This window comes from Alternaria viburni (genome assembly GCF_023758015.1).
Source record: "Alternaria viburni strain BMP 2772 chromosome Unknown scaffold_23, whole genome shotgun sequence".
Lineage (NCBI taxonomy): Eukaryota > Fungi > Ascomycota > Dothideomycetes > Pleosporales > Pleosporaceae > Alternaria > Alternaria viburni.
Genome location: NW_026055792.1, coordinates 180,426 through 200,977, shown reverse-complemented (window position 1 = coordinate 200,977; position 20,552 = coordinate 180,426). Strand labels below are relative to the sequence as shown.

Sequence of the window (20,552 nt, the reverse complement as noted above, 5' to 3'; positions counted from 1 at the left end):
GTGGATCTCCCCGCCCTCCGATTCGCTGCACCTGGCTATGCATTCAGGCTGAATGTAAATCTACGACTGTAAGCATCACACCCGAGAAGCGGTAAGTTTAAGGCACGGCAACTACACGCACAAGACGTCGGTGAAATACTGGAATTGCAGGATGGTCTCGCATAAGCATCAGCCGAGCATCCGCAAGGGATGCGCCAATGTGGGCTGACGGAAGACGGGATGGAACCTTGATGGTATTTGCTTATGCCTCAACAGCCATGCTTCCAACCTTGGAAGTTACCTACCCCAGGTTCCGTCAGTGTCGCGCGGCAGTTTGTCAACGTGCATCAGGCAATAAGACTTGACCGTGCCTAGGTATGACAACCATGGCACATTTCCTAATTTCCCATGACACGTCGACCCAATCCGCCATCCGCCCCTCCCGAGTCAATACATACACACATGCGTTGCGGAGCAGGAGCCCTGGGATGGTCCATACTAGCGACCGCCACTGATGTCGTCTATTGACCCGAATTGGCAGCCGTTGCCGCGCTTACTGTGGCCAGTTAGACTTCTTAACGGTCATCGGCATGCCATCTCGTGGTTTAGCCTCGAAAACAAATTCCTGGTAGGCGCGATCACCGAATGTCAGATCCAGATTATTCCACTCTGCTCGAGGCGTCTTGTTGGGCTTCAGATCCGCGCAAGTAAAGTCGAAATCGCGTATTGTCAGCAGGAATACGATCACGAACTCGTCCATAGCCAGCGGTTGGCCCAGGCACGCTCGCGGTCCCCTCTCGAATGGACGCCAGGCGTGCCGCGGATGGTCTTCTCGTGTAAACCGATCTGGGTCGAACTTGAGCGGATCTGGTCGAAGCATTAGCCACCGGATGTGTGTTACAAAGAAGGATCGATAGATGTCACTTGCCTGGGAATATCGCTGGATCCATATGCATAGCCAGTTGGACGGGGCAGATCATGCGATCTTTGGTCGGCCATTCGCGACCCTGATACGTGAGAGTATCGATGCCCTTGCGTGCGGTATTTCCTATCGGATAGAACCTCAGGACTTCCTTGATGACGTTGTTCGTATAGGTGAGCTCATTCAGCTTGTACGGCTCCCTTTTAAGCATCTCGTACGTCGCTTCGATACCAGGGGTGAAAACACGGTCGTGCTCTTCGCGCATCCTTTGTACCACTTCAGGGTGAACGCTAAGCAGCATAGCTCCGAAACAGATGGTATCCGACGTAGTTCCAAGTCCAGCGATCAAAAGAGTCTTTACTTGTGTGAGAGCATCTTTGGTGAATTGGGGGTCGAGCTCCTTTACGTCACCCTGTCGCTCTGCAATATAGTCTCGCAAGATGAGGTCCATGATCCCTAGTCCTCGCTTCTCCGAGAGATCGAGCTTGTCGCCTGCAGCTATGTGTTAGCCGCACGAAGTTCAAGTATGCAGGGACTCCATTGGGCTTCTTACGTTTGACTATCTCGAATCTCTCTTTGATGAGCCCTTCCACAATAGCATCAAACTTTGCGCGTTCGGCGAAAACTGTCCGGTTGACGAAGAAGTTGCGGATGTAGTTATGAGACTCTCGCGTGATCATAAAAGCACGGCACATCTTTTCAAAGTGCTGCAGAGCAGGGCTACCTTTGGTCTGCGCGTCAAGAGATCGGCCAAAGGTCATAGTCGATATGACATCAAACGTCATGCACAGGGTATGGTCCTCCAACCTGAAAACCTCGCCCGTTTCAGCTTTCTCAGAAAGCTTCGACCGAAATTTCATAACCTCGTCAGCAACCATCGGCCTCATGTTGGTGATGTGCGAAGTGGCGAAAGCAGGACTCAACATCTTATGGAGATACTTCCATTGTGCGCCGTTGGTTGTGACGATGTTGCCGTTTCCAATCAAGGGGTCGACCATAGTTGCCTCCATTTCATGTTTGGGGTGATTCCGGATGACTGTCATGTCAAGTGCAACATCCGGATCTGTCACCACAACTTGCTGAAATGAGGCAGGCCACAAATCGAGGTAGAAGACACCTGGCATGTTGTACTTCCTGGCGATCGTAACCACCGCTGCCTGATAATGCACATCACTGGGTAGCGATTTGAAGGTCTCGCCGAGCAGTTTCAAATGGCCGAAGAAGAAGCTATGAGGCGGTTTGGGCTGATGTACTGTCAGTGCTGTCTTCAATGTAGATCGTGCCGGATGCTGCCAACGTACGACATCTTTGTAGAAACGCCGAACTTGGATCAATCTCATTACGCCATATGCGAGCGCCGCAATGATGCCAGAGAAGAGTATCGTCACCCATGGTAGGTCACGAAGAGCCATCGTGAAGAGCTAAAGTGTAAGGTCTGCTATGTATGGAGGGTTGAAGTACCCAGGTATATGAGGTCGTGCTGATCCAGGCCCCCCGATCGTGGCATCTTGGCACTTAAGCGGAGTACATCAGCACTAGGCGATCCTGTGGCGCTTGGTGGTGGGATATCTTTAGCGTGTGTTGGAAAGGCTCATGTTTGTAAAATACAGCCGTGGAGGCATCGATCCCGTATCGTCAGAGGCTTGCGATGTTGGAGATGGACTTCAGGGTGTGACAAGATGGCGTTGCTTGCCTGAGCCATGGCCACTGACGTCACCACGTATTCTCTATTGAACATCTCTTTCATCTCCTCCGTTGCCATTGCTTGACACGCGCTTTAGGCTCCTAGGTTGCGGTATATCTTGTAAGGCTGGCGGGGCGTTGTCTGTAGTGTGGACGCTACAGCACCCTGCGCCGCGAGACGTCATGATGTTGGTGTTCAGGTAGGCGCGTCTTTAGCGTGCTGGCTAGGGTGAGACAGCGAACTCACAACCTTGGAATAGACTATGCGCGAGCATCGCCCAGCAAAGTGGACGTCTGCATTCACTTCTCTAAGCGACCTCGAAACAATTCACGTCTGGCTTGTTGCTTTATCGACATCTAGCAAGATAACGTTGACGCATTCCACATTCGTGCGTCCAACTTGCGGACAGCAATCGCGCCACGAAAAAACGCGTAGCGAACCCACCGACACGTTTACTGATCATCAGGCCTCCAACAATCGGTTACTAAATCTGGTTCGTGCCTCAAACTCCATCTACGGTATCTCATCATACGGTATCTTTTCCTGGGCTGCAACTCGCATCTCGTCGTCCAGCAGTGACATGAGCACCTGGTCCATGCCCTTCTTCAGCCAGCTAGCATCGTGTGCGAGCGCTGTATGAGCACCAAAACTGGTTTCAAGCAGTCCTATCTTAGCGATTGTTTCTTTCGCTGAAGGAAGGTCTGTATGCAGTGACATGCTCACTGCCCCTGGGCCTTGGAACTCCGCAATTGTTCGCGTGCCGTCCAGCAAATCCCTGACCGGTCAGTAAACGCCCGATAGTATACACCATGCACGTCAGCAAACGCCTGGTGCAATCAATTTAACGTACCGCGAATGACAGCCTAGCACAAGGTTAGCGAGCGCCAATGGAAACTCCATGGGATAACATACAATCGCTGCCAAGTATTACCCACTCGCCATCTTGCAGTCTTGCAGCAGCAGCCAAGTTACCAGGCATATGGCCAGGTGCATCTAGGATCCAGAAACTGCCGTCTCCGAAGTAGTCCATTGCTCTTTCGAAAGGGCCAAAGGGCTTCCACGCGCCATGTAGCTCATCCCATTTTTCTGTCGAGTTCTCCGGATCAAAGAAGCGGCCGTCCCACTGTAGGCTTGGATCTCTCATATGCCCTGGCTGACATGCTGCTCTCGTACCGGGACCAAAGTACGCCATCGCATTTGGAAATAAATCGCTGATAGGCCTCGAATGATCCCAATGAGCGTGGCTGCAGGCTGCTCAGCGAACTTCATTCACGCCAGCCTTGTTACCATACCTGAACAAGACAGTATCGACATCTTCCGCAGCTACGCCTCTTTGCGCCAACTGCTGAACGATAGTTCTCCTTGGCCCGACGTGGTTGACGAGATCCAACATGAACTTGTTAACCCAAGGGGTATAACAACTTCGGTCCTTCAATAAACTAGTTAGAAGAAGATTGAGGTAGCCAAACCCGATATTGGCCTACGCACCTCATCCAACCCAAGGTCCCAAAGTATGTGTCTTCCCTGGTGCGAGATGTAAAACGCCCAGTTGTACATGCGAAATGTGCCACTTTCACCAGCATGCAAGCGGCTCAGATCTCCTAGAAAGCTGCCGCCATCGAGGAGAGCAAGACTGACAAAGGCGTCAGTTTGAGGGAGGCCGGCCTGCATTGTTGGTGTCATTTGTGCAAGAAACTGACTGCGTGTAACGTGTACATCTACCTAGGTAGCACCCTATCTAGCCGAACACATGCTTGCTAATTGCCGAGCTCAGATATCGAGCGAATTACGATATCCTCATCGATGCAAGGCGCAGTCGCTGTAGTACCCCCACATCCCGCACGCGATGTTTGGTCGCGGGTGATTGCCCCACTACTGAAATGGCAGGTACAGGTGCGGGGTAATTATCGGACCATCATTGCCCCCAACGTACCTGCTTCCAGAGAAGCAGCTCCAGGGATGCGCAACTTCCTTCGGCCAATCCAAATAGACACTAGGTAATAGTAAACAATCCGTTAGTCTATGGAACGATCCTTTGCTTCCTACCATCCCATCCCACGCAGCAGCCAACATGTCGGAGACGCTCAAGCACCAACACCTAGGTGAAATAGAAGGAAAGCCAGTAGATGGCGCAGTCCAATTCCTTGGCCTGAAGTATGCTTCGTTAGAAGATCGCTTGGCTGCACCCCAGCTCGTTGACAGCTATGGATCTGGAACTACGGATGCCACTAAATTTGGGTACGTCAACTGGTGACGCCGGTCACCATTTACTAATTGAATAGTCCTCCTCCAGTATCTCCAGTCGGTGCCATTGAACGCGAGTTCGGCTTCATTCAACATTCCTTACCACTTCCAGAGGTTCCGACGCATTCCGACCTCGAATGTCTGAACCTCAACATCACTGTGCCGACCAACAAAGATGGAGCTATTGATTCCAACGCGAAGTTGCCTGTCTTTGTCTTCATACATGGAGGCGGCTTTGCTGTTGGAAGTAGCTGGTATCCGCACTACGATCCAACTCCCATTGTGAAGATGTCTGTCGAGAGGAAAAAGCCCATCATCGGCATTACCATCAAGTGGGTCTTACTACCTGAAGCACACCTCGTCTACTAACAGATACAGCTATCGACTGGGTTTCACAGGGTTTGCGACTTCCGAAGAATTGCGCAAAGCAGGATACAAAGCGAACAACGCCTTTCACGACCAGCGCACGGCTCTACAGTGGATCAGAAAGTTCATAGGCGGATTCGGAGGTGATGCAGATGAGATCACAGTATGCGGAGAGAGCGCCGGTGGGCGTATGTTATTGACACTGATGGCATAAGAACTGGACTAACATACTCAGTGTCTGCGACAGTATTGCTCTGCTCGGAAGAACCGCTCATGAAGCGCTGTCTCAGTACTGGAGGAGCTGTGCTACTGTTCAAGCCCATTCCCGATTTCGTGGCAGAATCATCGTATCAAAAAGCGGTCGAAGCATTTGGCCTGACGGACAAGTCGCCAGAGGATTGTATCAAGGCCCTACTCAGTATACCACTGGATGATCTATGGCAAAAGGTGCCACCTACAGCACCGATGTTACCTTCAGTCGACAAAGAGACCATGCCGGGATCACCAGATTTCCTTAATGTCTCATCTCAAGAAGACAGCCCAGCTTTCATGATGCCGGGCAGGAAGTGGTGCAAGGCCTTCATGATTGGAGAGTCAAAGCTGGACGTAAGTTCCATACCGTGAATGCCGAAATATGTGAGCTCATCCTTTTAGGCGAACATCATTGCATACCTTGGCCTCGATGCTCGCAAGCCGGGCGTCGCGCAAAAGTTCATCGACTCCTGCAACGCCACACTGTCCGCCAAGCCAGAGGTTGCGGAACAGCTTTTTGCATCCTACAAGATAACCCCCGAGACTCCGGACGAAGAGGCTATGCTTTCAATACTGCGCTTTGGTTCCGAGATATCCTTCTACGCGCCCGCTCGTGCCTTCGCCCAAGGCTGGCCCAATACACCCGACTCGAAATTCTTCCTCTATCACTTCAACGAAGGAATTCCTTGGGAAGGTCGCTTCAAGGGTGAAGCAGGCCACATTCTCGATGTATCGTACCTCTTCCAGAACTACAACGAGCACCTGGACGATGCGCAACAGAAAGTAGCACGAGAGTACGGGGAAGACTTCATCAAATTTGTCAACGGGGAGGATCCTTGGCCGCCTGTGAAGACCGACAAGTTGTGTGCCAAGGTCTACGGGCCTAGTGCCGATGGTGTCACGAGCAGATGGGTTCCAGATGGTGATCCAGCGAAGATTGGAAGAGATGAGAGGGTACTCAAGCTGGGAGAGACGGCTGGATTTGATGCCATTATGGAGGTCTTCCAGAACTTCTTTCAAGGAAAGTAGACGGCATGAAGACTACATGAGTGCATCAGAACGGGTTCGCAACACCACTGTGTATATTAAAGATGACAGAAGCCTTACTCCGCAAACTCCCACGTTCCATGCTCATTCTTCCTCCCTTTGTCTTCGTATCCCTTCGGTAGAAGACCTCCAACATGCAAATATATACTGCTACCATCCCTATCCACACACCTCTCGTCCTTCGCCGCCTCTTCCCAAACCTCCAACGCCCTCTCCGCCATACTCGGCCTCACCCCAACCTGACCCGCGCTCTCAATACCCAATCCCAAATCCTTCAGCATCATCTGCGTCTTGAACCCCGGCTTATACCCACTGTTACTCGGCACCCAATACTCATTCTGCACATTGGGAATGGGCATGACATGATCGCACATCCAAGACTGACCAGTGCTGTTCTTGATCACGGAGTATAAAGCGGAGGGGTCGAGACCGTGAGATACGCCTATCGCGAGGGCTTCGGCGGTGGCGAGGAGAATGGTGCCGGAGAGGTAGTTGTTGCATATCTTAGCGGTGAGGCCGGCGCCGAGGGTGTTCAGGTAGAAGGCTTTGGATGGTGGGCCAAGCATAGTGAGGGTCGTTGTAATTCGAGAGTCTGGAGAAGCTGAGGAAGTTGGTGTTTGCGCTGGCGGTGGGTGGCCGATCAACATCGATAGTGTGCCTGCTTCTGCTGCTGGGACGCCGCCGGATACGGGGGCGTCGATATATGTACCCATCTCCACTTCCTTCAGCTTTTGTCCTACGTCTTTCGTAGTGTTCACGTCGATTGTGCTGCACTCTAGCATTATCCTTTCTTGATCTCTCTTCGCGGCAATCACACCGTCTTTCTCGTCTAGATACACTTTCTTTACATCTTCTCCTCCAGGTACGATGGATATCAGTACTTTCGCATTCTCCGCTGCTTCGCGTGCTGTAGCGACGATCTCTATAGGGCCGTGGGACGAGTATTGGGTTTTGAAGCGGGAGCATGCCGACTCGTTGATGTCGTTGATGTAGAGGGTCGAAGATGGGTCTATCTTCTTGCGGATATTGGCTGCCATCGCGTAGCCCATCGCTCCGAGACCTTGCCATTGTTAGTAATGCCTACTAAGGTACTAAATTGGAGCGCTCACCGATGAATGCATAGTTATCTGCCAACGCCATACTTTCAAATGATGCCCTTTCTTTAAATGATGGTAAGATCGCTTTCCAAAAGTTACCTCTATTCAAGACCCTAATTTTTTACTGCATCCATCAAGTTCCTTCTCCCGTACTCGTTGAATCAGCTAGCGTCATTTGGTGTTTACCAATGCCCCACATTGTCCCCTCACTTCCCCAATTGCCTTTCCCCAATACAACAACCTCGGCGTACTACTCCGAAATCGTTGCCATTGAGCACGCGTAACCTTGCACTTGACGAGATCGCGTTACGGTCATGTGAACACAGCGCGACAGGTACCCACTTACTTGACACGCAGGTCCAAAAATCAGGCGCAATCGCAAAAGCTTTCAACTCTGATCTAATCCACCATGTCTTCGAAGCCAATACGTGTAGGCGTTATCGGTCCCGCAGGATTCGGCGGCTCCTATCTCACCGTTGAGCTGCTGAACCGAGGCCATACCGTTATTGGCATATCACGCAACCCCGAGAAAGTAGGGAAACATCCTCGCTACATTCCCAGGCCAGTAGATGTAAATGCAGTCTCCATAGAGGAACTATCCGAAGTTTTCAAAGGCCTCGATGTTCTAGTCAGCGAATTCGGACCGCACACAGCTGGTCCTGGGGCTTTGTTGTACAGTACGTTTCAGCCAATTCAAGATACCAGTAACCAATGACTGATCCAAAACAGTGCCGTTCCTAGAATCCGTTCGCAAGATCCTGCTCGCCTACAAGCTACGGCCCGCATCGTACTTTGTTTTCGTCGGCGGCGCAGGCTCCCTCCACGTTCCTGGCACAAACATCTCCTGCGTCGACCACCCAGACTTCTTCCTCGCCTACCGCCGCGCCATCTCCACATCCCTAGCGCACATTGCATACATGGAAGAGCGCCTCGGTATCATGGGTACCTCACTGCGACGATACCGTGAAGCTAGGTTAGCAGAGAGCTCTGGTGCAACCACGGAAGAAGACAGAACTGTGATAGCAGAGTACGAGAAACAGATTCGCGCCAAAGATAACGCATCAGACTTTATCAAAGCGGGGCGGACGGCGTACATGTTCTTCGAAGACCGGAAGAACTTTGATTGGAGTTTTGTTTCGCCGTCTGCTTTGTATCGTCCGGGGAAGAGGACTGGGAAGTATGAGACCAGCGTTGATGATATGGTGTTGCTGGGGGAGCAACAAGAAGGCAAAGATGTGTTTGAGGGGAGGTTGACGGGGATCAGTGTCGCGGATATGGCGATTGCGATTGCGGATGAGATTGAGCAGAAGAAGTTGGTCTGGAAACATTGGAGCGCCTGGGGAGATATTAGTGAGGATATGCCGGCGCCGGCGTATGTGTATCTGGACGCTGTGGAGGGTGGTAGTAGATAGACTTGAATCAGCAGAGGTTTTGAATGAAGGGATGGAAATTGTTTGCTTGCTCGCTCAGTGATGGCAATTGTTCTTTGGAATCTTTTTTGCTCATCTCTCCTACACGCTCATCTCCTTCAGAGTTTCACTGACTTTGAATGGCGCCTCTGTCTTGCTTCTTATCTCGTCCACGGTAACTCCCTTGGCATGCTCCTTCAGGGTCAACCCTTCGACGCGATCGCAGTCGAATACTGCCAGGTCCGTGATGATGGTGCTCACGCACTTTTGTCCGGTGAGAGGGAAGGTGCATTGGTTCAGGATCTTGGGGTTGCCCTTCTTGTCGACGTGTTCCATGGTGATGACGACTTTGGTTTGTGTGGGGTTCGCGACTAGGTCCATTGCGCCGCCGATGCCTTTGACCTTTCCGGGAAGCATGAAGTTCGCGAGGTCTATAAATAGTTAGTGGGACGAGGGGTATGCATTGAACAGTATAGTACGAACCTCCGTATTGGTTCACTTGCATGGCGCCTAGCATGGCGACGTCTATCCGACCTGATCGGATCATGCCGAAGGACTCGTGGCTGCCAAACGTTGATGCGCCCTTGATGAGAGTTACAGTCTCTTTTCCGGCGTTGATAAGGTCGGGGTCCTGAGCGCATTAGCCACACTCCAACACTCCTTCGTTATCGCATTCTTACCTCCTCGCCAGGCTTGGGATACCTTCCCATACCCAAGATTCCGTTCTCAGACTCCAAAACGATCTCGGTGCCCTCGGGTAGGAAGGCAGGTGCTGCCAGCGGCATGCCGATACCGAGGTTGACATACATGCCATCCTTTAATTCTTGTGCTGCGCGCTTGATGATGCGCTCGCGCTTCTGTGATGATTCGGTCGAGCCTAGTAAGACCATTAGCCACGGCATTCCCATGCTGCTGTCTTCTTGAACTCACCACCCTCCAGCAGTGCCTTCTTCTGCTCCTCGGGGCTCTTCCAGAAGACCTTCCGCTCGATCTCCTTGCCCACTGTGCTCTTAATCACCCTCTTTACGTATATGCCCTGGAGATGAATGTCTTCTGGTGCGATCTCTCCATCCTCAACGATCTCATCGGCCTCGACGATCGTCATCTTCGCGTTCTTGCCCATGGCTTCGTTGAAGTTGTTTTGTGCTTTGCGGAACTGGCAGTTGCCGAGACGATCGGCTTTGGCGACTTTGACGAAGGCGTAGTCACCGAAGATGGCTTCTTCCATGACGTAAGATTTGCCGTTGAACTCGCGGGTCTCTTTCGGAGGGGCCATCTTCGCGATGGTACCGTCGGTGTTGTATCGTACAGGGAGTTCGCCGGTTTGCACTGGATGGTGTTAGCTATGCCTTGTAATTGTCCAATCATGGTGAGATCCGCATACCTATTGTTCCATAAGCCGCTGGTGTGTAGAAAGCCGGTACACCCGCAGCACCAGCAGCGCACTTCTCTGCGATGGTACCCTGAGGGGTCAACTGCAGACTCAATTGTCCCTTCAGGTACATTTGCTCAAACACCTTGTTGTCTCCGATGTAACTCGCAATCATCGTGCCGATTTGCTTTGTCTCCAGAAGCTGTCCAAGCCCGACACCTGGCATACCGGCGTTGTTGCTGACCACTGTGAAGTTTGTAAGGTCGCTTCGGTCGCGCAGAGCGTTGATAAGGGTGTTCGGCACTCCTGAGAAGCCGAATCCACCGACCAGAACTGTGGAATCTGACTTCATGTCCTTGATAGCTTCTTGTGCGGAGGAGACGATCTTGTTGATGGCTGGGCGAGAGGCGCTGGCAGAGAAGAATCGCACGCCCGTCGCTGGGCCGCGGCGGCGCGCCGAGAAAAGGAGAGAACGTTGCATCGTGGGGTTCGTAGTCGTGAGTCGCAAAGTATCGAGGAAGTGAAGTCGGAACGATGGGTTTCGGATCGCTTGGCTCAGCTTGAGATGGCACAGAGGTTGTCGATGGCGTTGTCCAATTCCAAAGTGTAAGCTCAGCTCAATCGACACCAGATTGAAGCGTCAAACTCTCCACAAACCTCAGTGCACAAAGATCGCGTGTAGAATTGTGGTGTACAGCGGAGATGACGCTCCCCACACGAGCACCACGAGGGCATGCATGACAGCAGATAACCGATTGGGTCAGACCAATGCAAATGCCGTGCCGATGGCGGGTAAGAGCAAAGCTCCACAATCGGAGGTGGATGAGGACTTAGCCGGCCAAGATGCGGAGGTTGCGGCCAAAACGCACGTTCATTGGGCGAAGCCACACGCGGAAAAAGGCAACGTGGAAAACATTTCCAAGGCCGAGCGACCATAGCTGGCTCACGTGCTGACGCGCCAACGCGTGTAAGTAAGGCTGATGGTCATTGACGGGCTGCGGGCACATTTGGGACGTCTGTATTGAAGAGTTGGTAGATATGTATTACTATGGACGCTACCTAGGTACATGACAAACCCATCGAGTCGATTAGTACAGATCGTGCACGATTTGCTTCACTGCAGCGTATGTTAGCTAGAGGATTTTCGGAGGACGGGCGCGATAACGTACAGCTAGCGAAGTCCTTGTGGTCTTTGCTGTGTAGCGCACGCGATGCGATAGCCTCTTCTTCCGCATCACCAGTCGGCACATTGTACTATTGGACGTTAGCAACGGCCTCCTCGGCATGCTTCAGCTACTTACAGCTGTCAATGTGGTCTTGTGTCCCAGTTCTTCGACCAGTCCAGCAATGGCGTCAGCAACGACGTGGGAATCCTTCTCGTCGCTGCCAGTACTTTGCTTCCCGATGTATGGGATGATCCTAGCGATTTGCTTCGCTTCCTCTGGGTTGCTCGCCTTGAAGTGTACCGTCGGTGCGAGACTGAGGCAGCTGGTGATACCATGCGGAATGCTGTATGTTGCACCAATCGCATGGCCGATGCTGTGACTGAGGCCGACTCCGCCAGTGTACAGGAAGGGGAAGAGTGACGAGTAACAAGCAACGAAAAGCTTGGTTCGCACTTCGGTGTCATTGGGGTTGGCCTTCGATTGTGGTAGGTATGTGAAGAGATCCTTTATAGCTTCCAAAGACATGCGTTTTGTCGGGATCTCGGCGGCGAGAGGGTGGTACATCAGCTCCACTGCGTGGTCCAGTGATCGAATCTGCCAGTGTGTCAGAGACTTCATCGCCTGGGGAGATGATGAACTTACTCCTGTGCTTGTCCAGAGGTTCAAGGGTGTGTATACAGCAAGTTCACCATCGTATACCACAGCTGAATTTGATTAGCCTGAGTCTCTCCGACCATCCGACATCGTGCTTACCCTTGGGTACAAGTTCTGGGTTGCTCACGGCGATCTTGTGCTTTTCTTCGGTGGTGAAGCCAGCGTTTTGCGTCGTCTCAGCTACACTCAGTGTTGTTGGTACGGCGATACTAGGAATCCACTTTCCGGTCTCCTCGTGGATATTGTATGCAATGGCTTTGGCTGAGTCAATGGGTGAGCCACCGCCTATCGATATGAGTACATCGCATCCGGACTTTGTCATCAAGGCGGTGGCTTCTTTGATATCTTGAATCGGTCTTGGACTTGTCAGCCTGCGCTTGTCATACTTCAACAGCTCTCCACATACGCGTGTTGTCCGATCTTGCTGAATGTACCACCATGCGCAGAACCAAGTGTCTTCTCAATGTTCTTGATCACGGGAGTCTTCTCGTATAAAGATCGTCCGGTGATGATGAAGGCCTTTGTAGCACCGAGCTCGGCAATGACATCTGAAAGCTGGCTGCTCGTTCCTGTGCGAACATGTAAGTTTTCTTTTCGATTCGCAACCGCAGTCTGCGTACCATTTCCGTATATCATGAGCTTGACGGGCGATGCCCTGTACACTCCCTTGGTAGAGGAGTCAATGCTGCCATTCTGGTACTTGTTCGGGAGCGCCATCGTGTAATGTCTTGTTGAGATCAGTTTGCGCGTGAAAATGTTCAAAGTAAATGGTCGCGTCCGCATGCAAGCTAGATTCGGCAAGCATCATTGCGTTGTTGCCCGAGTCGGCATGGAGGGGTCTCTCGCTCCTGCCCCACACATACACGTCGCCCCGCCACAGCTCTCGCCGCAACCATGATGCGGCACTTTCTCGGCCCTGTGAGATCATACAATAGGCATTCCTGGACCAATGCGACGCGTAGATTGTCAGTTGTTGTGCCAAAATGGCGTCCTTTAGCAAAGCCGCGCGCAATGTGCTGCAGAAAAGCCCCAACGATGTAGTTTTACTTTCTGCGGTCAGGTCGCCAATCAATCGTAGTTTCAAGGGCGGTTACAAAGATGCTCATCCAGAAGACATCTTGATGCCGGTGAGTCTCGGCAGGAGAACGCGCTGCACTGTTGCTGAATACAACAGATTATGAAAGCTGCAGTACAGCGAGCTGGCATCGAAAAAGTCGACGTGAACGATGTTATGATTGGGAATGTACTCGCCGAACTGGGCTTCGCGAAGACAGGACGCATGGCGCTCAATCATGCCGGCTTTCCAAACTCCACGACCTTCCATACAGTCAATCGGCAATGCTCGAGCAGTCTACAAGCCATCACCCACATCTCACACTCGATCATGGTGGGTCAGATTGACGTGGGGCTGGCTGGCGGTGTAGAGAGCATGTCGAGAAACTACAGCTCGCGGGGCATCCCAGCCGATGTCTCACCCACGCTGCTTGGGTCGACCGTCAAAGATGCGCGCGACTGTCTTATGCCTATGGGAATCACGTCTGAGAACGTAGCGGAAAGATACATGGTTGACAGGAAGTCGCAAGATGAATATGCGGTGCGAAGTCATGGGCGCGCAAGTCGCGCCCAAAAGGAAGGTCGCTTTGATTGGGAGATCGAGCCCGTAACGGTTCAGAGGATGGACGAGGTAACAGGCCAGCCTGCAGGGCACGAAGTCACCAAGGACGACGGCATTCGGCATGGATTGACCTTTGAGAAAGTGTCGACGCTCAAGCCTGTGTTCGGCGAGAACGGCAAGAGTACCGCAGGCAACTCGTAAGTAGACATGACTCAAAGCCCTCGCAAAGCTGACCTCTCAGATCCCAAATATCGGATGGCGCATCCTCTACCATACTCGCCCGACGTTCGTGGGCTGAGGAACGTGGATTGAAGCCACTTGGCCGCTTCGTTGGCACCCAGGTCAAGGGTTGCGCCCCCGACGAGATGGGCATTAGCCCAATATACGCCATACCAGCACTTCTAAAGTGGACAGGTGTTGAGCTGAAGGACGTTGATATCATTGAGCTCAACGAGGCGTTTGCAAGCCAGACCATTGCGTGCATTCGGGAGCTGGGTCTCGATGAAGACAAGGTCAATCCGAACGGAGGTGCGATAGCTCTTGGGCATCCCACCGGCGCGACCGGGGCACGGCAGACTGCCACATTGTTCGGCGAGCTGCTGCGTCAGGACAAAGAGATGGGTATCGTCAGCATGTGCGCGAGTACCGGCTTAGGCGTTGCTTCGTTGTTCGTTCGAGAGTCGTAGTTCCATAGAAATGCGATAAGTTGTGTTGATGCAAATCACGAAAGTGTCGCGTGCATCACGTGCACAAAGAATCTAGCCACTTCCAATCGCTAGCGCGGAATGCAGAGGCTGGCCGCTTCCGAGCATGGAGGCCGGCATTGTCTTCCCCACACGATCCATGGATGCTGGCTGCACCCGCGTCCCACACGTCCACCGCTTCAAGGCCACTATGTCTTGCATAGTGCTGGAGCTCCTTTTGGGGCTTCACCTCCCCTTCGTAACTCATTGAGGTGCTGCACCCACTGCAACACACATCATGTTCCTGTTTCGACGCGTCCCACTGCGTGCCATCCCCCAGCAAACCACCCTTCGTCTCCAACGGCGATCTCTCGGCAGCGTGAGCGCTATCGACTCAGTAATCTTCCGTACGCTGTTTGGAACCGATGAGATCAGAAAGGTCTTCGACGACAAAGCGTATATCAATCGATGCGTTGATGCTGAGACTGCTTTGGCAAGAGCACAATCAAAATGCAATGTCATACCATCTCATATCGGAGAGATTGTGACGGCCAAAGCTCGCGAAGTCGAACTAGACTACGATAGGCTACGCAACGAAACTGAAATCGTCGGCTACCCCATCTTTCCTTTGGTGCGACAGCTCTCTGCATCGTGCGGTGAGGAGGCTGGGCGATACGTGCATTGGGGAGCAACAACACAGGACATTATGGATCTGGCAAGCATTCTGCAGATGAAGGAGGGCCTCGAGATCGTTGAGCGCACACTCCGCTCCGTCATCAAAAACCTCGAAGACCTGTCAAGAAAGCACCGGGATACGCCCATGGCTGGTCGCACCCATCTTCAACATGCTCTTCCTATCACTTTTGGCCACAAGTGCGCTATTTGGCTATCTGGGTTCCAACGACATCTCGAGCGTCTTGAGCAGCTCAAGCCTCGCGCCTTGATGGTACAGTTCGGAGGCGCCGCAGGTTCTTTGGCTTCACTAGGTTCGGGCGATGATGGCATTCGTGTTCGAAAGGAAATGGCAAGAGACCTGGGTCTGACAGATCCTCCGATCACCTGGCACGTCGCCCGAGATGGTGTTGCAGAGATCACCAACTATCTCGCGCTTGTTGGTGGTACCCTCGGCAAGCTTGCCCTAGACATTATCATCATGTCTTCCAATGAGCTCTCGGAAGTGTCAGAGCCCTTTGTACCACACCGCGGTGCTTCCTCAACTATGCCTCAGAAGCGAAATCCCATCTCGAGCGAGGTCATCTTAGCCGCATCGAAGGTCCTGCGATCGAATGCTGGCTTGGTGCTGGATGGCATGGTATCGGACTTCGAGCGTGCTTCCGGTCCATGGCATCTCGAATGGGTGGCCGTCCCGGAGAGCTTCGTTATGGCTGTTGGAGCGCTATACCAAGCTGACTTTGCGCTCTCTGGTCTGGTAGTCAATTCGAAGCAGATGCTCACGAACCTCTACTCCACTAGAGGTCTTATTGTCGCAGAAGCTGTCATGATGGGTCTTGCTCCGCACGTCGGTCGGTCAAAAGCTCACGACGTTGTCTACGAGGCATGCAAAGAAAGCATTGAGAACGACACCAGCTTGTTGGAAGCTCTACAGACACGACCCGAGATTACCGATAAGATCTCCGGCGAAGAGCTGAGCTCATTGTGCGATGCAAAGAACTATCTAGGCTCATGTGGACTCATGGTGGACGAGGTCTTAGCTGCATCCAAATAGATCACATCCATGTCATTCATCAGGGAACAACAATCGCCATGCGTAGATATAAGGGAGAATCACACTCTGACTGGTTCATCTGAGTCAGCACTATATTCTCGATTGGTGCTCTTCTCAGAAGCAATGAAGAACCCCGCAAGTGCGCCACGTCCACATTACCATGACCTCCATGTGGGAAAGGCTATCATACTTTCATCTGACGAGTTCCACTAACCCGGTCGCGGCCACTATGTGGGCCTCTCACAGCTCCCGTAGCCCAGTTACCGAAACGGAAACCCCGCTATTATCAGGGTCGGGCCCCGCCACCACATACGATGTGCAGGCCGGACCACCCAAGTGCGGCAGATGTCGGCCTAGCATTCCACGGCCATGGATACTCCAATATAAGGCTGAAATCTTTACATGGTAAGCTAGATCACTCCTACAATCATCGTCATCCGCTAAACACCATGCAAGACTTCAAAGAACGCCAGCTCGTTACCGACCCCCAAAAGGCATTTCACTTCACCGATCTCCAAAGACTGAAGCCAACGCGTGCAAACGATCCTTACGACTACCAAGCAGGATGGGGAAACCGACATCAGTCTGAGGTCATTCCTGGCACTCTACCTGTCGCTCAGAACAACCCTCAAGAAGTCCGGTTTGGACTCTACACTGAAGGCATTACGTATTCAGCGTTCGCAGCTCCACGTGCACACAACTTCAGCACTTATATGTACCGGTGTCGACCAGCGGCTGCTCACAGTACGTATTGCGGCAAGTTCTCGCAGACATTGGCTAACATGTGACAGAGGGTTACGTTCCTATCGAGACAAAGTCCAACATCACAAACTGCTTCTTGTCCATCAATCCCAAGGTCGACACGCTTCCCGAGCAAGCAGAATGGCGTCCGTTCCCACTGCCAAAAGACGACGAGAAGATTGACTTCGCGGATGGCCTGCATACTCTCTGCGGTAGCGGAGACCCAAACATCAAGGAGGGTCTTGCGCTATACGTGTATATGATTAACTCTAGTATGGAGCAGCGAGCGTTCTGCAATACCGACGGTGACTTCCTCATCTGTGCCCAACAGGGTAATCTAGATATCAAGACAGAGATGGGCAAGATTTTCCTACAGCCCGGTGAGATCTGTGTCATCCAGCGCGGCATCCGCTTCTGCCTCAATCTAGCACCGGGTACGCCAGTGGCGCGTGGCTACATCACAGAAGTATGGGGCTCTATGTGGGAGCTTCCTGATCTCGGCCCACTAGGCGGCCACGGTCTTGCCAATCCTCGCGATTTCCTCTACCCGGTAGCTGCTATCGATGATGATTTGCACGTCGATTGGCAGATTGTCAACAAGACGAATGGTCAGCTCGTGGCGATCCAACAAGACCACAGCCCCTTCGATCTTGTTGCATGGCACGGCAATGTCGTACCTTACAAATACGATCTGACGAAGTTCTCGTCACAGAACAGCACATCTATCGACCACACTGATCCTTCGATCTTCACAGTGCTCACAGCCAAATCCCGCGATCCCATGACACCACTCGCAGACTTCCTCTGGTTTGGCCCAAGATGGGATGTTGCGACCAACACTTTCCGGTTACCATACTTCCACCGCAATTCCGCGTCAGAGTTCCTTGCCTGTTTATACGGACAAGGTCTTGGACGAAGCGACGACTTCCAGCCTGGTGGTGGTAGCTTCGAGGGTGGTCACACGCCTCACGGTGGATTCCATGAGGGATACCAGCATGGCATGCGGATACACGAGAGCCAGCCCGAGAAGATCCTGACTGGTAAGTTGATCCCATCGCCGAGAAGTCGAACACATGCTAACAGACACTTAGACCAATTAACCATCATGGTCGAATCAAGCCGTCTGTTCCTATTTACCGAGTACGCTCGAAAGGGCTGCGGAACAATCGAGACTCACGGCACCGACTACAAGGTCTGGGATGCTCTTCCAGACCGTTTCTCCGCCAACAAGAGAGCCCAGGAGTTGCTTGCCCGGATCAAAGACGACAAGATCGCTGAGAAGAAGAGACTTGCACCATACTACTTTGGCGGCTTTTCACATGGCGCAAACACCAGCGATACGGATGGTGTCCACGCGGAGGAGCTCAAGCAATATTTGAGCCCTGGGTCCAAGACCAACGGGACGAACGGCGTTCATGCATGATTGGGTCTCTCTTTTCACGGTCTCGAGTGTTTTAGGCGTTTTAGCGATGTAATTTTGCATTCTAAGATACTACATGTACACGATAATTCCAATTCCACACAATGAGCATCGCAAGCTTTCGCATAGCGAACTAGAAACGTCTGTGCATTCACACTCCATACCCTTTGCCGACCCCACAAGCGTCATGTGGGGCAAAATATCGAAGAGTTATGCTCGTGTTCTTTAACATGAAGGTGTGTTGGCATGGCAGGCCTGGAGCAAGACCATGTCGTATTCTTTTGGAGCTGTCGCGAAAGCGGCCCAACGCGCGCACTTTCGACATGCGGCTAATCGGATCGCGAGTCGAACGTCGCAAACATGGAGGAGGAACATTGCAACCAAGAGCGACTTAGACAAGCAGATGGTTGAGAAACTACCTTTGGCTGGCATCAAAGTACTAGATATGACACGGGTGCTTGCAGGAGTATGTAAATGTTACCCCAACGGAAGATCGAGGTCGCTAACATCAAGTAGCCATACTGTACACAGATTCTTGGAGATCTGGGGTAAGCAATAGATGCAAACTCATACATCACATGTGCTGATCAGCGTTCAGAGCGGATGTCATCAAGATCGAACACCCTACAAGAGGCGACGACACGAGGTCCTGGGGTCCACCAGATGCGCCCTATACCGATGGCATCGAGCGTCAATTCCCTGGCGAGAGCGCATACTACCTTTCTGTACGGCCTGTAGCACAACTATGTTGTTCATACTGCTAAAACGATACAGGTGAATCGCAACAAGAAGTCTGTTGGACTCGCTTTCAACAATCCCACCGGTATCTCCATCCTCCATAGACTAGCCCAAGAGTGCGATGTCCTCGTCGAAAACTACCTCCCCGGATCACTCGCCAAGTACCAGCTCGACTACGCGACGCTTGCGAAGCTCAATCCTTCTCTGATATACGCGTCTGTCACTGGCTATGGGCAAACTGGGCCATACCGCGACCGCGCGGGCTACGACGTGATGGTTGAGGCCGAGATGGGCTTAATGCATATCACTGGCGAGCGCGACGGGCCCCCAGTCAAGGTCGGCGTAGCGGTGACGGATATCATGACCGGGATGTACACTGCGATCGGCATACAAGCAGCGTTGTATTCGCGGAAAGAGACCGGCTTAGGTCAGTGGATCGACGCGAGTTTGAGCGATGTGCAGGTATCGGGTTTGGCAAACATCGCCAGCAGCGCGCTGGTGACAGGAAAGGGCGATAGCGGACGATGGGGAACTGCACATGGTAAGCGCATACATGAATCATGTGCCAGAATGGCGATGCTGACTCCGCCACAGCAACAGTAGTACCCTACCGAGCCTACAAGACAAAAGACACCAACATCGCAGTCGGCGGCTGCAACGACCGCCTGTACGGCATTCTCTGCGATAAGCTACAGCGTCCAGAATGGAAAACGGATCCCCGCTTCCTCACGAACGCGCTCCGCGTCAAGCACCGTACCGAGATCGATACGCTCGTAGAGGCCGAGCTCATGACCAAGACAACGCAGGAATGGTTGGAAATCTTCGAGGGTAGCGGCATGCCATACGCGGCTGTCAACGACATCAAGGGCACGGTCGAGCACGAGCACGTTCTTGCGCGTAATATGATCGAAGAGGTTGAGCACCCTGCAGTAGGCAAGGTGAAGCTTGTCAATCATCCGGTCAAATATTCGAGAGCAGAGCCGCGGATCAGGAGTCCGCCGCCGTTGTTGGGTCAGCACACGGATGAGATATTGAGGGACGTACTGGGGTACGACGAGGCCGGTATCAGAGAGCTCAGAGAGAAGAAGGTAGTCGCGTAGACGGTGGCGTAGTAGTCGCGTCCCCAGTATTCCAAATCCCCCATCGCGAAGACGCGTCCAAAGACAAACAACTAGACTACCAAGCGCGAGCACACACGTCCTCACATGATTCAGACACTTCATCTCCGAGGTCCGATTCTTCCGACGCATTGGGACGCAACTGTCCGAGAGTCAGCCACCGAAATTTCCTGAGCCGCGTGTCGATTGTCAGCAAAGTGACGTTTCGCGTAGGCCCCACATCTCACCGGAACGCCTGGCCCCACATGCGCCATCAGTATGCACCCCACAACGTCCTTCACGCGACACGCTCTTGGCCATATCGCGGGTGTATTGTGCC

The 20,552-nt window shown here is 52.6% G+C and overlaps 12 protein-coding genes across 12 annotated transcripts; 6 read left to right on the top strand and 6 right to left on the bottom strand.

The window, feature by feature from the left end:
• Window positions 1-477: 477 nt before the first annotated feature.
• On the bottom strand, window positions 478-739 carry J4E79_009063 (uncharacterized protein; the record flags this gene model as incomplete). Its single annotated transcript, XM_049357915.1, is given in 2 exon segments — window positions 478-535; window positions 552-739. 2 exon segments carry the CDS (start codon window positions 737-739, stop codon window positions 478-480), a joined length of 246 nt encoding a protein of 81 aa, XP_049207514.1.
• A 160-nt stretch (window positions 740-899) lies between these two features.
• J4E79_009062 (uncharacterized protein) lies at window positions 900-2,313 on the bottom strand (the record flags this gene model as incomplete). The annotated part of the gene is made up of 3 exons (XM_049357914.1): window positions 900-1,393; window positions 1,455-2,145; window positions 2,203-2,313. 3 exons carry the CDS (start codon window positions 2,311-2,313, stop codon window positions 900-902), a joined length of 1,296 nt encoding a protein of 431 aa, XP_049207513.1.
• Window positions 2,314-3,098: 785 nt separating this feature from the next.
• Window positions 3,099-3,777, bottom strand: J4E79_009061 (uncharacterized protein; the record flags this gene model as incomplete). The annotated part of the gene is made up of 3 exons (XM_049357913.1): window positions 3,099-3,360; window positions 3,436-3,448; window positions 3,498-3,777. 3 exons carry the CDS (start codon window positions 3,775-3,777, stop codon window positions 3,099-3,101), a joined length of 555 nt encoding a protein of 184 aa, XP_049207512.1.
• An 879-nt stretch (window positions 3,778-4,656) lies between these two features.
• J4E79_009060 (uncharacterized protein) lies at window positions 4,657-6,476 on the top strand (the record flags this gene model as incomplete). Its single annotated transcript, XM_049357912.1, has 5 exons — window positions 4,657-4,823; window positions 4,868-5,161; window positions 5,208-5,383; window positions 5,431-5,801; window positions 5,850-6,476. The coding sequence occupies 5 exons, from the start codon at window positions 4,657-4,659 to the stop codon at window positions 6,474-6,476; spliced, it is 1,635 nt and encodes a 544-aa protein (XP_049207511.1).
• A 74-nt stretch (window positions 6,477-6,550) lies between these two features.
• J4E79_009059 (uncharacterized protein) lies at window positions 6,551-7,634 on the bottom strand (the record flags this gene model as incomplete). Its single annotated transcript, XM_049357911.1, has 2 exons — window positions 6,551-7,554; window positions 7,604-7,634. 2 exons carry the CDS (start codon window positions 7,632-7,634, stop codon window positions 6,551-6,553), a joined length of 1,035 nt encoding a protein of 344 aa, XP_049207510.1.
• Window positions 7,635-8,000: 366 nt separating this feature from the next.
• On the top strand, window positions 8,001-9,003 carry J4E79_009058 (uncharacterized protein; the record flags this gene model as incomplete). Its single annotated transcript, XM_049357910.1, has 2 exons — window positions 8,001-8,268; window positions 8,321-9,003. The coding sequence occupies 2 exons, from the start codon at window positions 8,001-8,003 to the stop codon at window positions 9,001-9,003; spliced, it is 951 nt and encodes a 316-aa protein (XP_049207509.1).
• Window positions 9,004-9,102: 99 nt separating this feature from the next.
• Window positions 9,103-10,853, bottom strand: J4E79_009057 (uncharacterized protein; the record flags this gene model as incomplete). The annotated part of the gene is made up of 5 exons (XM_049357909.1): window positions 9,103-9,431; window positions 9,484-9,631; window positions 9,681-9,877; window positions 9,931-10,329; window positions 10,385-10,853. 5 exons carry the CDS (start codon window positions 10,851-10,853, stop codon window positions 9,103-9,105), a joined length of 1,542 nt encoding a protein of 513 aa, XP_049207508.1.
• Window positions 10,854-11,460: 607 nt separating this feature from the next.
• J4E79_009056 (uncharacterized protein) lies at window positions 11,461-12,909 on the bottom strand (the record flags this gene model as incomplete). Its single annotated transcript, XM_049357908.1, has 7 exons — window positions 11,461-11,489; window positions 11,542-11,626; window positions 11,674-12,132; window positions 12,181-12,242; window positions 12,292-12,548; window positions 12,599-12,761; window positions 12,813-12,909. The coding sequence occupies 7 exons, from the start codon at window positions 12,907-12,909 to the stop codon at window positions 11,461-11,463; spliced, it is 1,152 nt and encodes a 383-aa protein (XP_049207507.1).
• A 266-nt stretch (window positions 12,910-13,175) lies between these two features.
• Window positions 13,176-14,493, top strand: J4E79_009055 (uncharacterized protein; the record flags this gene model as incomplete). Its single annotated transcript, XM_049357907.1, has 3 exons — window positions 13,176-13,319; window positions 13,367-14,004; window positions 14,049-14,493. 3 exons carry the CDS (start codon window positions 13,176-13,178, stop codon window positions 14,491-14,493), a joined length of 1,227 nt encoding a protein of 408 aa, XP_049207506.1.
• A 295-nt stretch (window positions 14,494-14,788) lies between these two features.
• J4E79_009054 (uncharacterized protein) lies at window positions 14,789-16,216 on the top strand (the record flags this gene model as incomplete). The annotated part of the gene is made up of 1 exon (XM_049357906.1): window positions 14,789-16,216. The coding sequence occupies one exon, from the start codon at window positions 14,789-14,791 to the stop codon at window positions 16,214-16,216; it is 1,428 nt and encodes a 475-aa protein (XP_049207505.1).
• A 449-nt stretch (window positions 16,217-16,665) lies between these two features.
• J4E79_009053 (uncharacterized protein) lies at window positions 16,666-18,380 on the top strand (the record flags this gene model as incomplete). Its single annotated transcript, XM_049357905.1, has 3 exons — window positions 16,666-16,960; window positions 17,008-17,997; window positions 18,049-18,380. 3 exons carry the CDS (start codon window positions 16,666-16,668, stop codon window positions 18,378-18,380), a joined length of 1,617 nt encoding a protein of 538 aa, XP_049207504.1.
• A 265-nt stretch (window positions 18,381-18,645) lies between these two features.
• J4E79_009052 (uncharacterized protein) lies at window positions 18,646-20,215 on the top strand (the record flags this gene model as incomplete). The annotated part of the gene is made up of 5 exons (XM_049357904.1): window positions 18,646-18,843; window positions 18,894-18,925; window positions 18,976-19,102; window positions 19,152-19,656; window positions 19,710-20,215. The coding sequence occupies 5 exons, from the start codon at window positions 18,646-18,648 to the stop codon at window positions 20,213-20,215; spliced, it is 1,368 nt and encodes a 455-aa protein (XP_049207503.1).
• Between the last annotated feature and the right edge of the window lie 337 nt (window positions 20,216-20,552).